Source organism: Osmerus eperlanus, chromosome 10 (assembly GCF_963692335.1).
Source record: "Osmerus eperlanus chromosome 10, fOsmEpe2.1, whole genome shotgun sequence".
NCBI lineage: Eukaryota > Metazoa > Chordata > Actinopteri > Osmeriformes > Osmeridae > Osmerus > Osmerus eperlanus.
The window spans coordinates 10,870,261-10,886,317 of record NC_085027.1 but is presented as its reverse complement, the minus strand read 5'-3'; the positions used below and the strand labels follow the sequence as shown (position 1 = coordinate 10,886,317).

Genomic DNA, 16,057 nt, shown 5'->3' with positions numbered 1-16,057 from the left:
AACATCAAGACTAAATTTGAGAACCAGTTTAGCAGCAAGGCAGTAAAATACCACTCTGCCTTTCCATCAGATTTGCTCATTGGAAATATACACACAACAAACTATGTCCCTTTTATTTTGTGTTACTGACACAAGGCAGGATAGTGGACCTAAATGCAGACAGGAAGCGGGGTAGTTTGCAGTAGAACAGTTTATTTGTTCACAAAGCGATCTCATAGTCCAGGGCAAGCAAGGGTTGGCAACAGAGTAGCAAGGCAGAGGTACACTGGGGCAGGCAGGCACGTTGGGCGGTGGGCGGTCGTATCGGGGCCGAATGGCAGAGGTACACTGGGGGTAGGCAGGTCTGTGGTCGGGAGACTAAACAGGCAGCGATCAAAACCGTGAAGACAGAAGAAACTAGGAACGAGAAAACTGATCAGGAATGCTGGAAATGACTGTGAAGCACAAGACAATCTGGCAACTGACAGAACAGAGAACAGAGGTTAAATACAGACGACAATAGGGAACACCTGGTGAGGGGTGGAGACAAACCAACAGGTGAAACGGATCAGGGTGTGACAGTTACACAGTGCTGTAGTGTGAAAGTTAATATTATAAAGTCTGCATCACCATTCAGAGGAAAGAGGAAAGACTAAGTGTCATCCCAGCTCAACACAACCAATACCATGAGGTTGGTAAGCAAGCAGTTGTGATAACAACAGTACATAATCTCTTTAGAAAGCAAAGCTAAGTTGTACTAGTACATATTTCAGAACCACGAGTAATGAAAATCATGTTAAAACACTGATGGAAGACAGTGTGCTTCTCAATTGACAAATCAGTTGATTTGTAATTTAATAAATCATCTTTAATTAACCCATTTTGGTCCACATCTCCAATCAGTGTACCAACATAACAATTCAAGTTGGTTAGGGTTCGGTTAGGGCTTTTTCTCCTTTCAGGGGCTGGTAAGCCTCCTTAGCTGATGTTGAAGCAAAAGTCCCTCCCTCAGGCGCGTTCCAGGGCCTCGTGAGAGCTTTGTCTCCTAATCTCCCCCGTCAGAGGACCCACGGCCGGATCAGAACAATAAGAAAGTATGAGCCAACTTTCAGGTTGAGATTAGGAGACTTTGATCGCCAAGGAACCTGTGGTTAAACTGCAACTAATCAAGTATTTTAGGAGAGAGCATAGCATGCTACAGCTTTTGCTTTATATTTTGAAAGTAACTGTCACTGACAGTTATTTATTATCTCTTTGCAGGACTCACAATATCATACAATGCATACTCTTCCATGAACTGTGGCTTTGGTTCCACATTGCAGAGCCCATTAGGGGAATTCAATTAAAAGTTAAACCTGGCTTCTATGCCCCCATTGTGGAACTCAAGGAAAGTATTGTAGTCAATTTTAGTTTTGTGTTCATTAAAACAATGAAGGAGACATGAGTAGGTGCTTTCTCTTGCTAGTTTTTTTCTTTTGTTTTCAACTCATACATGTCTTGTTTTTTGGGGTAATTGTTCTGGGACTACAAAATACTATTAAGCAACAGCCAACACACTTGAGACCTTTTGCTCATCATTTAGACAAAAACAAGCGCATCAAAATGGAAAGGAACCCTTACATGTTAAATGATCAAATGTTCTACCTTCTCTTCCAGGCTTCGAAGCACAAATCTAGCCTGTTTGAATAAGAGATTTTCACGCAATGATTTTCATCTTCTTAAAGGATTAGCCTCTGAAGTAACAGGCAGAGTAAGGTAAACAGGTTATGCCATATCAAAGTGTAAAGTGTTTCGAAATCAAGATTTAGTTTTTCCAACTTGATATTCTATGCAGTGACAGAGGCATGTAAAATAGCATTTTACATGCTGCATTTTACATTTTAATCGTGGTTTATCATATTTTACAATAAATTATTAATGGATTGACAGTTTTATTAATGGTATTTTAAAGCTTTGAGGCAATGAAACACAAATATATAAACTATAATATTACAGTATACATTTATAATTTTCAGCAAAACTTAAGTTCAAGAAATAGTTGCAAATAGGTGAACTCTTGGTTTCTAGCTTCACTCCAACTCTCCACATACTCAAACTACATGTTTCAACTACTTAGGTAGCTTGTAGTCATGGTAATTTGTGGAACTGATTATTTAGACACAAAGGAATGTGTTAAGGGGTGTAGGTGCTAAACCCTGACCCAGCCACATTACACCAGCACAGTGGGGAGACAGAACAGCTCACCAGAAGTGTCTCTCTACCTCAGTTACTGTGGGATAAACCAATTAGCTCACAAAATCTAAAGTTTTGTAAACAGAACGACTTGAGGCTTGAAGAGAGAAAACTGGAAATAGAGTTTTGAGACAGGTGGATTTTTCTTGGTTGTTTCTATATGCTTGGATTAAAGTGACGGACAAGAGTCAGTATGAACCAGACCAAAGTTGAATCGGAACCACCAGCGTATAACTATTATGATTATTCAGACTGGTACTCAAACAATCTAGAGCCCACCAAGCCACCAAAGGAGTAAGTATGGAAGATTATCGTAATTATTTGACACTGAAACACAATCTTGAGAAGGAAAATAAATGGATAATCTTTTTGAAATGCAAGAATGTTGCAGTTGAGGAGTTTACTTTATTTACATGTTTCTTAGGTTATGGATTTTACACTACTTTTTCCCTGTGTACAGTTAAATTAGTTACTTCATAAAATAGATTTTTACATATACTCACACTTGTGTCATCAAGATACAGATAATTGTGCAAGGCAACAACTCCATTGTTTAAATATCAGATTACATTTTCAGAAAGTTACAATTCTACAGTCAGTTGTACATCAATGTCCAGGAAACTGCAACTTCCAAACTGATAAAACAGAGGATGTTATTTTTGTTGGAACAGGGCTTTGAGTTGAAATTGCAAAACCTATATTACATTGGTTATAATGAGTAGGACTACTTTACAGATACTTTTTGTTACTTTTAGCCTTTACGTCTTAACACTAAGTTTGTTTCAATATTGAAGAGGAAGTTGATTTTGCATGGATAAAATGTGATCCTTCTGATTGTGTCATGTGACTCTTAAAGGGTGATTCTACCCTGTGACCCCACAGCGGATGATAAGCTCTTCCACATATGCATGGCCTCAATATCAGTAAGTTTGGCAGGAATTCATCTTACTCATCAGAAATCAAGATACTGTCACTTCAGAATCCTTCCCAAATCTCTTTTTTAGAAAGGACTACAGGTTAGGAAAGTAATAGTATTCAAAATCATTTCATAACAATATATTGCATTGACCAAAAGAATAAACGTCTTGAATAAGCAATTGAACACAATGCTGTATTTGTTTACTATGGACGTACTATGGACGTACTATGGACGTACTATGGACTTACTTTGGACTTCCTATGCTTAATAGGCTGTAGATGGAGTAGGAACAGTAGAGATAGTATAAGCCATCTGCTGTAAGAAAGTACAAATATTCACTGGTGACTGATGATTTGTGTAAAATACATAAAACATCCCAGAATGGTCTAGCAAGCTCTGGAGTCTGCTGACGAATAAAACATTCACAATAATGTTTTCGCTCTAGGTTTTACCAATTTATTATGAAAAACAACCTCTGGCCCAGTTTGCACAGAATTTCTGCCAAAATGTGCCAATTAACCATCCCACAGAGAGGAGGGATCATCCGTCACAAATTGTCTGGGCCAATTTGTTATTTCAATGTCCCAGGATAAATAAGAAAGAATGAGAGTACATTCCAAAGAATAATTGAGAACTAGGCTGTTGTTTTCTGTATCTAGTTCTGGATGAACTTGGCAATTTAGAGGGAAATGGTACTCAGCGGGACTAAAGGAACTGATTATTCTGTTTCTCCGTAGCTTGTTATGATCCTCATCTTGGCAGTGCTCACCAGGCGTAAGAGACTATGTCAGGGTTTCTCAAAAGGATCCTCCAGTGTCCTAAGGTAAATGCATGTAAAACTAAGAAAAACAATCATAAAAACAAGGAGCCCATGGAATGTAGACCTCTCCATCTGTGATGTCTCTTTGTGATCCCATAGTCCATGCAACTTTCTGAACCAGACCCAGAACAAAGGCCTGGCCATGGCTGTCTTCGGACTAATCTTCAGCAAACTGTCTGTGTTGGTACTGGCCGCAGATCCTCTTCCTTTCTGTAAAGACACCCCGGCGAGCATCAAAGGTGACACATCAATGTGGGACTTGACATTGCTTATTATCAGGTTAACTACCTAAATGGCACATGATACAACCCTTCCATCATCATTATGAGTTTCAGATGAGATTCCTGGAATTTTTTACAGTAGTAAAAAAAATGTATGGCGGCTGAGATATAAATATTTTGATGTAACTGTAAATTATTGAATATTGATGAGTTCTCACACTCTTTTTCAGAATACATGAAGATTATCTCAATTTTTTACTATCCCCTACTGTATTACCCACTCCTAGCCTGTGGCACACTACAAAGCAAACCAGGCTATGCACTAGGTAGCCTGCTGTCCTTGTCCCACATTGGAGTCATGATCTGGCAGAAGTTTGACTGTCCCAAAACTCCTGAGGTGGGCAGCAATATTTGAGAGAAAGTGAAATCATATCCCAGCCATATAAGTTGTATCATGTTCATGTTCAAAGGCAGCTAAAGTTCAGTTTCTGACTTGTTGGCAGTTACGTCACGTTTAATACATGAATGCATCTGATTACTTTTGTGTGCTTGAACCCTTGAATCTCTGGTTTTTCTTCATCCAAAGCTCTACAAGTATTATACCCTGCTTGCAAGTCTCCCTCAGCTAGCTTGCCTCGCTTTTCTCTGCATCCAGTATCCTCTGCTCTTTGTGAAAGGGGATGACACTGGGGAGGTAAGTGACATTGTTGACCATTTGAATGAAGACTTGTTCCCTTTACTGTATTCTTGGATTCCAATTTTAATCACAGGTACATTAAAGTGTAACAATATCTATCAATAACTTGAAGGCAGCATCAAATGCATGGGTATAAAACGTTCCCGTTTACACATGGAAAAAGGTGAGGGCATGGTGAAGAGTGTGCCAAGCAATACAAAATTGCATCTGGCATTTCTCCAACAAAATCACTGAAAATTAGCATCAGGTTCCTATTGCAACTATTATAGTCCCCTGGCTTATATTTCAAGCAATTTATTAAAAAGATGTTGTAAGTCAAAATGTAATTTAGTTTCAGGACAGTTCAGTTAGGCGAACATATTTTTAGCTCCTGCTGGATTATTAGAAGCAGCTTGTGTAGAATGGAGGATCTTTAGCACAATATACTGATCACCCCCAACCCCCTTCACACACACACACACACACACACACACACACACACACACACACACGCACGCGCACACACACACACACACACACACACACACACACACACACACACACACACACACACACTGTTTATTTGCAAAGTACTGATTTGGAAAACAATTTAATGTTGATGTGACCTAATGAATTCAGTGGTGTCAACATCATAGCAGGCGTTTTATACACCACAGATAGAATCTTTGAACTTGAAAGATGCAGGATAACTATTTTGCCCATCAGTATTTGATACAAATAATTTTGCTCAGTTCTTTGGTGTGATTGTGGATTGTTTGTTTGTACAGTCTCGTTAAATAAATAATTCTTCTGCCTTGCAGGACCTTGACAACAGTTACTACAAAGACTATGTGAAGTCAATTCTAAAGAAGAAAAAGTCTTCCAACAGGTATTTAAATTAAGATAAAACACATACCATGTTTAAAATATTAGAGAAAAACTTTCCCAGACAAAACTATAGTTAACCTGTAAGAAACAGTCACTTTTTTATGAAACAACATTCAAATGTCGTCTGAACCAGACTCTGTGATTACTGAGATTATTGCTGAATTTTGTACAGTAACACTTCAATAGCAGACAAACCTAAACTGACAGAAAGGATATCTGATGGAATAAAGTCTTACATCTACACAGCAGAGAAAGGTAGGATGCATACCAAGGCCATTCATAATTTAAAACATTTAAGATGTTGTTGAATTGCTAACATTTTAACTGAATTTGCCAATCATTCTACTTTTTTAGAGTTCCAGTTTCCACTTAAGTTGGCAATCTCAACTTTTGTGTCTTTTGTGGCAATATATCAGGTGACTTCAATATTCGAATCGTTATTTTTAAGGATTTTTTTGTTTTGTCATAGCACATTTTTTTTTTCTTGGTAACCTCTCAATTCTGTTCTTTGTTCTCAGGTGGCATTGCTACTGGTCATTTTGGTAATCCCTACTCTTCACATTGTCCGTGCTGGTATTGATGAGAACATTGCCTTCCTTCTGCTTGGCTTTAATATCGTCCTATCAGACGACAGGCTGGAGGTGGTCCAAATTGTGATCTACTATACGTGGTGTCTGGAAGGTGAGCAGCTGTTTTTTTTTTGTGACTGTTATAAAAGTATGCATGATATTGCATTTTAGATTTGTTTTCTGCACTTAGCACTATTTTCTATTTTTAGCTTTCATCTTCATTTTTGTGTTTGCAGTGTGTTACCTCTGTGCCCTGACGCTGTCCTGTTTGGTCAGCCTTATCATGCTAATGAGATCCATGATCATTCATAGGTAATGAAAACACAACAAAGCTTTAATGACAAAATGATGTCTCTTGTTTATTCCATGTAATCACAGCAGAACCAATATTTGACTTGCTTTAAAAACTTGATAAACAATGATGAAGGTGTATGCACAGTTACACCAGAACATCAAACTGTTAATCTTTCTATCAATAGGTCAAACCTAAAAGGATTGTACAAGGGAGACATTTACAATGTCTACAACTGCCAGAAGGCTATCCGGCCTTCCAAACCTGGTATTGTGTGCTGGATGGGCTTCACAGGATATCAAGCTGCAGTTATCTCTTTAGGTGCAATATGTTTCTAATAATATAAAACATTTATAGTATAGAATTATCTTGTCTCATCAAATCATAATTTCAACATTAATCGTGATGAGGTGTTTCTTCTACACTATTTCCATTTTTAAGTCAAATTTAAAAAAGCTGGATTTGAGAATCCATTGCACACAAAAGCACTGACATTTTCTATTTTCCCTCTTCAGGAATGGTCATTCAGACTGTGGTGTTCTTCATCTGTTTCCTGTTTCTGGTGTTCCTGATCATCATACCCATTTTATATGGCCAGAACCTCATCCTCTTCCAAATTGCTGCAAAAGCATGGTAGGTAGATGTGTTTCTGTTTCTGTTCATTTTTCATGTACATACAGTATACTGTAGATAAATATACATTATGTGCAGTATATGTGTATGTAGGTATCATTAGTCCTAAACCTCAACCTTTGAAATGTTTGTTTTTATTTTCTTTGCCAAATTGTAATTGTTTCTATTTGTGATCATCCAGGCCTATCTGGGTGACTTTAATATTGGTGGTTGCTCTTCAGCATGTGACAGCTAAGTTTGCATTTGTCAAAAAGGATGCTGGCACAAGAGACTTAAATAACAGGTAGAACAATGATGAAGCATTCACACAAATGTAAAAAATCGTAAAAATGACACACTAATTAGATTTATTTTCCTTTCCATCGGATATAATACCTTCAACCTACATGTATTCAATCTGAGAACTGCAACTGCCTTTGATTGTGATGTCATTTGCAGAGGAAGTCTCTTCCTGCTGACCTACCTGTTCTTCCTGGTCAACATCATGGTGGGACTTATAGCTGCCATATGGAGAATGGTGATCACTGCCCTCTTCAACGTCATCCACCTCTGCCGTATGGACATCAGTCTGATCAACCGAGCTGCAGAGTCCTATGATCCAGGTACAGGGGCCTCGTAGCAACTGTGTAAAACATGGCCATGAACATGAATAATATTATAAAAGTTATCCAAAATATCTTCTTGTTTTCTTTTATTATAGCAATGAAATACATGGTCCCATACATGACAAATACAGAGACCGAGTTGATCGATTGGCCCTTTAGTGGCAATGTCAATTAAAAGTCAATGTGTTTGCTTCCTTGCCCCTCCCACCCATGCCCCTCCTCATCCTTGATACCCGCAGCTTATCGCTACTACGCCCATTACCTGAAGGTGGAGGTGAGCCAGTGCCACCCTGTCATGAAGGCCTTCTGTGCTTTATTACTGCAGTCAGCACAGCAAGGGGGAAGTGCAGGGCAGAAAATTTGTGATGCAGAGGAAGGTTGGTGATTCTGAGTACACACATAGGCACTCACACGCGTAACAATTACAGCTGAAAACCACAGTTGTTTTAACATTGACGACCTTTGAGAAGGGAACCCATGGACCTCTGAGCATCAGTTTCTCAGTTTCCTCTGCCTGGACAGCCTGCCCCTCCATGCTTTCAGGGATCCAGATGGTCCAACAGGAGAAGAGACAGAACAAGGTGACCAACAGCAGGCAGAACCGGGCCCGCTGGCAGCTCCTCTACACTCTGGTCAACAACCCATCCCTTCTAGGGTCCAGGAAGCACTTCCAGCTCCAGAGCTCGGACAGCCTCGTCAACGGGGCCCTCAACCGCAACACCAAGGAGGGCAGCAAAAAGGACCCTGCAAAGTCTGTCGAGACAGCTGCCACTGCTGCTGCTAACTAACTCTAACGGGGAGACAACTGTGAATGGTTGTGGCTGAGTTACTTTAGCGTAAAGCTAGATGGATACACTGCTGCTTTGTCCTGTATGATCACTATTGACCTTTGCTTTGAATGTGGAAGTAGAATTTGGATAGTTAATTTGAATACAGAAATTTGGGTTGAATGGATTGACTTGGCTCCCTTGCTAAATATACAGCAAGACCGTTTTCACTGATGCATCTTGAGCTTTCTTTTTGTGTTATTCTGTTCAGATTCAACTTTCAGTTCAACATACATTAGTTACTATCAGGTTTTGCAATAATCTTGATGGTTGTCTTACCTTTTGTTTGATGTGTCCAATGTTGGTAACACTTTACATTAAGGTTACATAACTGCCATGCAACTATTTAGCAATACCCATGGAAACAATATAGTAGTTACAAAGTGGCTGCAATGTAGTTACATTTCATTAGGGTTTAGCTCTAAGTTATTGCACAAGTGAAACTTGGTATGGGAGTGGTTGGGCGATGTAGGGGATATGCATTGATCTTGTTTTGGTGACACAACCACTATTGTAACTGGGCCTTCTTAAACTTTTGTAATAACCTATACCATGAACACCTATGTATCTACAATGTTTTTACTAAAGGTATTGCTATGTGCTATTACTTAATGCAAAGTGTGGCCCCAATATCTACTGATTTTATGCTATCCCAGGATTACTGTATGCAAACTTTCAGAAATAACTTTACATTAACATTCATGTAAAAGACAGAGAAAATTGATATTGCTATTTCTTTTGGAAAAATAAAGGGTTCTCCTTTAGTATGGAAAGACATAAGACGTTGCATGTTCTCTATTAATTTCCATCACAGATTATTACTTTGAATCTATGATTCTATCTCCAGTGTCCAAGTGTAAAATAGTATCTGAATTGAAGAAATTGAAGTGACAATTATTAACATTTAAAATGTGTATTACTCATTGGTAAAAGTGAAAACACTTAAAATGTGTCACTAATCTAACTTTATTGATTCAGGCACATAGAGTCAGTAACATGAGAAGTAAACATTAAAGCCTACTCCTAACCCAAACAGCAGAAAATAGAATTGTTAAGAGTTGCAGATAGAAAGAGTTATACTGACACAATGCTTGGGTCTACAATATAATACTAATAACATGCAGTATTAGCATAAAACTTTTCTTAATTTTGTTAGCATCGCTTTTTGTTAATAACAACATGTACCAGCATAGTTACAATAGAGTGACGAACACATTCATGAGTGCCGAGACATTTAGAACACAGTACAAATGATCTTTACCCCTACTTGCCTGTTACGCAGACTACACTCATTTACTTTGACTAATTTACAACCATGGGAAGCTTGACTGGCAAATGCTCTTAAACAATTCACCTCTACCTGCTAACATGTATTTATGCTCTAGGATGTTTATAGGAAATAGACTAAACGATTTACCAATGACCTAACATTATTCAAAACATTCAATGTTTGAATAACACCAATTTAACACCAATTTATTTTACAATGTAATTGTTTGCTTTTTATTATTTTATAAACAAAAAAACTATTCTGTATCAATTGGTGAAGTATGTTTTTCCATCAAGACATCAAGGAGGTATCCTTAAATTTAACTTTAAGTAATTTGGTTATGGCAAGGGTATATGGCGTTTATTTACCTGGGTGTTATACTTCTCATGTCAAGCCAATCAAAGTCTCAGAAATCAACCACCAACCACCAATATTCACCCAGATAGGCCTGGATGATCACAAATAGAAAGGGGTCATAGAATGATTTTATAGGGTATTTCACACTGTTCCTTAAGGTTTTCTCCCTTTTATGGTATGCTCATGAATATTTCGATGAGCTGCGTGCTGATTGGTTGTTTTACAATGAGCGAAGCTGCGGAGCAAAGACGCAACATGGCCAACAGCACCCGTCAGCTGTAATACTAGTGAAATACTCGCACTTCAGTGTTGTAGGCTAAGCATAACTTTGTATTAGGTTTGTTTTTAGAATTGTAAGCAACATAACAGTTATTACATTTACATTTACATTTAGTCATTTAGCAGACGCTCTTATCCAGAGCGACTTACTGTAAGTACAGGGACATTCCCCCCGAGGCAAGTAGGGTGAAGTGCCTTGCCCAAGGTGTATGTACATTTTGGGGTGTTACAAAGGTACAGACCAGAGCCAAATAAGGTACAGCCACCGAGTTGACATGAACTTGGTGCTTCTTTTGGAATCGCCCGTTTTACAGCGGCAGTTTCAAATTGTGAGATTTGCGTAGGAAAGAGGTGTCAATGGGACTTGAGGTTCTCTGTATGTCTATTTTACCCACCGAACTGTCGTTATTCAATTATGACAAGGTAAACTTGGTTTTGCATTCTATGACCCCTTTAATGACTCCACTATTTGTAATTACTACGAATATTCACTGCCTCTGCCCCTAGTGGAAGTCTGTCGCTATACTCAGACCCTACCTCACAGTCATCTAGGTTCCCTCTGTACTGAGATAAAGTAAAGGACTCTGTCGCAACGCTCTCCTCCACGTCCCCCTCTCTGTCGCCCTCCACGCTCCCTGCTCCTTCATCTATCTCACTAATGTAGATCTTCCTTTGAGACTCAGCATTGGGAGCTCTAATGTTAAAGTTGGCACCTAGATTCCTCTCCATGTGGTATTGATCTTTAGCTTTCATAATCAGCTTGTAGGTTTTGGTTCTGTATTTATACACTAAATGAAAGCATGTGGCCCCGAGCAGAGGCACAGTGGACACAGTGAGAAGGCATATGCTGACAGAGATGATGATTAACAAGTCTGGAACCTTTTTCCTGGTTGCAAAGAGTACTTGGACTTCACAGTCCTCCCCTCTGTAGGTGAGACAGAGGGAATAGTTGGTTCCAGGGCGTAGACCCCTGAACAGATAGGTGTTGACACCATCTTCAATCCTAGACCACTGGACTGCAGAGTGTCTGCGGTCAGCAGTAACACACAGATACAAGCCGTCTGAGATTACCCTTCTTGAGACTTCAGATGTTTTGTGAAACTCTTTGTTGACAGAGTGAAACTCCTCTGAGGTGCTAAGTTGGATACTGGTCTTGTCTTTAGGTAGGAGAAGAGGGTTAAGACGTACTTTGGCTTCTGTCTCCGACACCCCCAAGGCAATGATGCCAAAGTCAAATGTGTATTGCTTGACATCATCTAGGGTCCCGTTAAAGGCATGGTTGGAGATGTATTGTGATTGGCTATTCAAGCCACATTTGGTAGCACGGGTTGGATACCTCACAGCCCGGTCTGTATATTTTGTTTTAACTTCAGCAGATGGTGGAAGAGTTGGGATGTTACTAATGATGTCCTTTCTCTCTACATTGGGAAAATGGAATGTGTCAAAGATGGACGTTATGAAATCTGGTTGATGTATAGAAGGCTTGGTTTCTGGAACCATGGGAGTTTCAATCAACTTTTTTATAGGAGGGGGTGTTGGTGCATCCACAATAACTACAGACACCAAATCCTCAGCTTTACCAAATTCATTTGTCACTAAACAGCTATAGTTGCCAATGTCCTTTTTGCTGATTGGTGATATGATAAGGGTACCATTGTGGAAGAATTTGATTGGATTGTCCGAGATGTTAGTATCCTCCCTGGATTCTGCCGACTCTGCTGAGTCATCCTCTTCTGTCGACAAACTCAACGTCACATTGTGTCTTTCGGTATGGATTTTCCAGATGATTTCAGGATTTGGATTGCCTTCAGTTTCACAGGTCAACATCAGCACTGCACCATCATAGAGTGTTGTGTTGCCAATGTCTGGTTGAGATGTTATGATGACGATAGGGGCCATGCACTTTGATTCAGGCAATTTCACAATAATTGCTCCTTTCAGTTTTTCTGGGGTTGCACAGACAATGGAATTCTGCTCAGGGATGGTCATGGTGGTCTTCAATATCCAGTCCCTCAGCCAGTCCATGGAGCAGGAGCATGTGAACGGGTTGTTATAGAGCTGCAGATGAGACAAGGACATTAAGCCATCAAATGTCCCTTCTGCAATAGTCGTGAACCTGTTATTGTTAAGACGCAGCGACCTCAGATCGTTGAGGTTGAAGAAGGCATGTTTGGGCAAACTGACCATCTTGTTGTGGTTCATCTTCAGAAGCTGCAGAGCTGTGAGATTCTGGAGATCTTCCCAAGGGAAATCCACTATTCTGTTGTGACTGATATCAAAGTTACGCAGCTGTATCAGGTGGGCTAGGGTCCCCGGCTCAATGGAGAGTATCTCATTGTTGGCCATCCATAGGGAAGTCACTTGGGTCACATTGTCAAAGCTTCCAAACTCGATCAGAGAGATTCTATTAGCAGAAAGACTAAGAGTGGTCACGTTAGGGGGGAATCCGTCAGGGATTTCAACCATTTCTTTGTATGAGCATTCTGCAAAATGACGTCCATATCTGTCAGAACAGGTACATAGCTCAGGACAACCATGTCCAATGCTGATGACAGAAGAAATCCACAGGAAGAAGCAAAGCATAGATACAGATGCCATTTTCCCCACCTGTGAAACACATTTCACATGGTCAGTAAAGATCTTGTACCCTAAAATTACTAAATCAAATCTGATCATTATCATGAACTCAATGTCTGCTTGTCTTCCTCATTATCAAAACACATGCCATGGTTCTTATTGAGCTCTTACAGTTTAGCCTACTAATAGCCTGTGCATTGTGTATATCTTGTAAATTGGCAGGTTTGGGAGGAAACTTAACAAGCAAGTAGATTTGGGTTCTAGTCCATACTCAAATACAATTTTTATATTATCTCTGAAATCATTTCTCTATTTCAGTTTTGTTTGTTGTTTTTTTGTGTTTTACAAACACAAAACTGACGTTGGCGATAGGGCTAGAACAAACTGCTTGGAAGTAGAGGGCAGTAGCCTATGTTTGTTTCGAACTACGCCACAACGTCTGTGCCCCTGTCCTTGGTGCTGAAAGTCGGGATCGTATCTGAGTTTACCGTAGGAGTCCTTTATGCTCGCAGACTATTGTGCTTATCCATATATTTCATTGAAATACCTTAATACCTAACATCATTTAATTCCATACATGGAATTAAATGATGAAAAATGTATTGAAATGTTCGTGTAGCAATAAGTCACGTCGCATTGGTGAAAAGCAAACAGACATTTGCTGATTCTTCTCAAATAATATTGTAGCTATAGTAGGCTATATCTTAAGTCCTAAATAACATTGAATCTTACCTGCCTGGTGTTGTCTTTCACGAAATGAAAGAGATATTGATGTTCCTATTTTGCTTTAGGTTCGGATGCTTGTCTCACCAGCTGAAGAAGCCTACATGTTGAGTTGGGAGAAAGTTAAAAGTGAGACTAATGGCATTGATCCTACATGGTTTAAAAATGATAGACCTTCCGTCCTCAAATGCTATTCTTAGTACTGCAGCGGCTTTTTTTGCAGTTTGGTTTAGTAGAGTCATGGCCCCCTCCCGCCACAGGAAAAAGTCGTACGTCCCTAAAATTAAAGGGATGCGCCCTTAAAGTCTGTCTATCCCACATCATGACGAAACTCTTCCAACAATCAGCTACTCTATTCTATCAATGTAGGTTATTGCCTTGAATTATGTTTTCGTTTTTTTCATGATCAATCAAATGTAGGTTACAGTACGCTGCTTGAAATACAAGGCATGAGACCAGATAATAAGCTTACAGCAACAAATCAAGAGCTGATTTGACTCCTCCACACAACAACTCCAAACAATGGTTGTGATGTAATGTCAGAGAAAATGTGTTGATTGAACTGTAGTTTACCGTAATATTGCAACATGTATTGCAAAGAAAAATTGATTTTTGGTTCAATATAAGGGCAAACTCCCTTAGTTGCATAGCCCAATTACAACAAAGCAGGGAGCAGAATATAAGATCCCAGGTGGACAGGAAACATTTAACATTTTGTGTACAAACCTTTTAACAAGCGAGTCAAAAATGCTTGACAGAGCATAAACAAAAATTGTAGTGATAATACAGAAGATGGAGGAGCTGGGGATGGAGGTTGGCAGCAATTACACAATATGCAGGTACATCATGCATGACGTGAGCATGTTTCCGGGCCTGTGAATGCATGCATGCATGCAGTAGTAGCCTATTCAAGTCTTTAAAGGGGAAGGCTTTTTATACCTTCAATTAGCACACCTGTAGTTGATTGCTTGAGTGAAGCTGAAGACGTGACGCAAAGCCCGAGTGCCATGAAAGAATTCCCCGTGAAGGCTAGGCTGTGTATCACCAATAACTGTAGCTGTTATTATACAAACTTCAAGTGTAACAGCAACAATAGCCTATTTCTACCCTTTCATAGCCCCCAGCTTGCAAATAATTATTGACTTAATGACTTATGAGTCTCTCATGCGACATTACCACATTTTAACTGTCCAGTTTTGTTAAGATTAACGGAGTTGAAACTAGGTTCTAGTTCATGGTGACCTGGGGCCTGTTGCACAAAAGTAGAATTAAGACATCCGGGATAAATGACTCAGCTGAGCTCAATGAAGCCAAAACATGTGCGTCCAGGCTTAATTGGTTGCACAAAGACCAAGCCAGGATGAGCAGACACGGATTCATTAAGCCAGGTGAAACCAATCCTGGATAGGTGCGCGCTCACGGCTCACTCAAATAGACCCCGCCACAGATCACAGATTAACTGATTTACCATGGCAACTAGAGCCGCGTACTTTTCCCCGTCGGAAGCACAAATCCTCATGGAGGCATACGAGGAGGTAAAAGATATAATTAAGAAGAAAGGCAACACCGCCACAGTGATAAAGCAAAGAGAAAAAGCGTGGCAAAGTATTGCAGACCGCCTGAATGCGTAAGTAGTGCACAATTACACACTCACCGCTCTGCTGAAACATCACAATTACAATTCAAATATTTAATTCACATCTCCAAAAATGCAGTTGTACTGTAATTATGAAACGGTTAAATTTTTAATTGAAATGCACTGCAGATATGAGTGAAATTGTGTAAAGTAACTCCATCACACTGTATAAAGCTATGATACATTTTTTGATATTTTTACTGAAAACAAGACAAAAATACCAAGTAATTTTTTGCAGTGTGACTCCATTAAATGTGTGTGTGTGTGTGTGTGTGTGTAGATTAAACATGAACGGGCCAAAACGGACATGGCAGCAGGTCAAAATCAAATACAAGAACATTCTGCAGAATGGTATGGTCCCTGACTAATATTTAACAAAGCACAAGCATATATTGTACCCAGGAGGTGCCTGCTCACACATTGTCTGTACTGTTTTAGCAGTGAAAAAGAATACCCACAGACAAGGCACGGGTGGTGGGTCACCAAAGGCTGACCTTACCCCAGCAGAGGACATGGCCTTGGAGCTAAATAAAGGCAGGCCCGTCTTAGAGGGG

At 39.6% G+C, this 16,057-nt stretch overlaps 2 protein-coding genes across 5 annotated transcripts; one reads left to right on the top strand and one right to left on the bottom strand.

The window, feature by feature from the left end:
- The first annotated feature begins 525 nt into the window (after positions 1 to 525).
- On the top strand, positions 526 to 8,836 carry LOC134028121 (receptor for retinol uptake stra6-like). 3 transcript variants are annotated; one of them, XM_062471490.1, is made up of 17 exons: positions 526 to 670; positions 3,068 to 3,134; positions 3,868 to 3,953; positions 4,050 to 4,189; positions 4,402 to 4,568; positions 4,758 to 4,865; positions 5,669 to 5,736; positions 5,908 to 5,990; positions 6,090 to 6,151; positions 6,254 to 6,416; positions 6,541 to 6,616; positions 6,784 to 6,917; positions 7,112 to 7,229; positions 7,411 to 7,512; positions 7,668 to 7,831; positions 8,074 to 8,211; positions 8,378 to 8,836. In XM_062471490.1, the coding sequence occupies exons 1-17, from the start codon at positions 666 to 668 to the stop codon at positions 8,620 to 8,622; spliced, it is 1,926 nt and encodes a 641-aa protein (XP_062327474.1). In that variant the 5' UTR covers positions 526 to 665; the 3' UTR covers positions 8,623 to 8,836. The 3 variants fall into 3 exon arrangements, with proteins under 3 accessions (XP_062327474.1, XP_062327475.1, XP_062327473.1); XM_062471489.1 differs by lacking the exon at positions 526 to 670 and adding an exon at positions 2,203 to 2,505; XM_062471491.1 differs by lacking the exon at positions 3,068 to 3,134 and having other exon boundaries at positions 532 to 670.
- On the bottom strand, positions 8,717 to 14,160 carry LOC134028120 (immunoglobulin superfamily containing leucine-rich repeat protein 2-like). 2 transcript variants are annotated; one of them, XM_062471488.1, is made up of 3 exons: positions 13,877 to 14,160; positions 12,752 to 13,174; positions 8,717 to 12,625 (listed from the first exon to the last, which is right to left on the bottom strand). In XM_062471488.1, the coding sequence occupies exons 2-3, from the start codon at positions 13,163 to 13,165 to the stop codon at positions 11,033 to 11,035; spliced, it is 2,007 nt and encodes a 668-aa protein (XP_062327472.1). In that variant the 5' UTR covers positions 13,166 to 13,174; positions 13,877 to 14,160; the 3' UTR covers positions 8,717 to 11,032. The 2 variants fall into 2 exon arrangements, with proteins under 2 accessions (XP_062327472.1, XP_062327471.1); XM_062471487.1 differs by having other exon boundaries at positions 8,717 to 13,174; positions 13,877 to 14,158.
- Between the last annotated feature and the right edge of the window lie 1,897 nt (positions 14,161 to 16,057).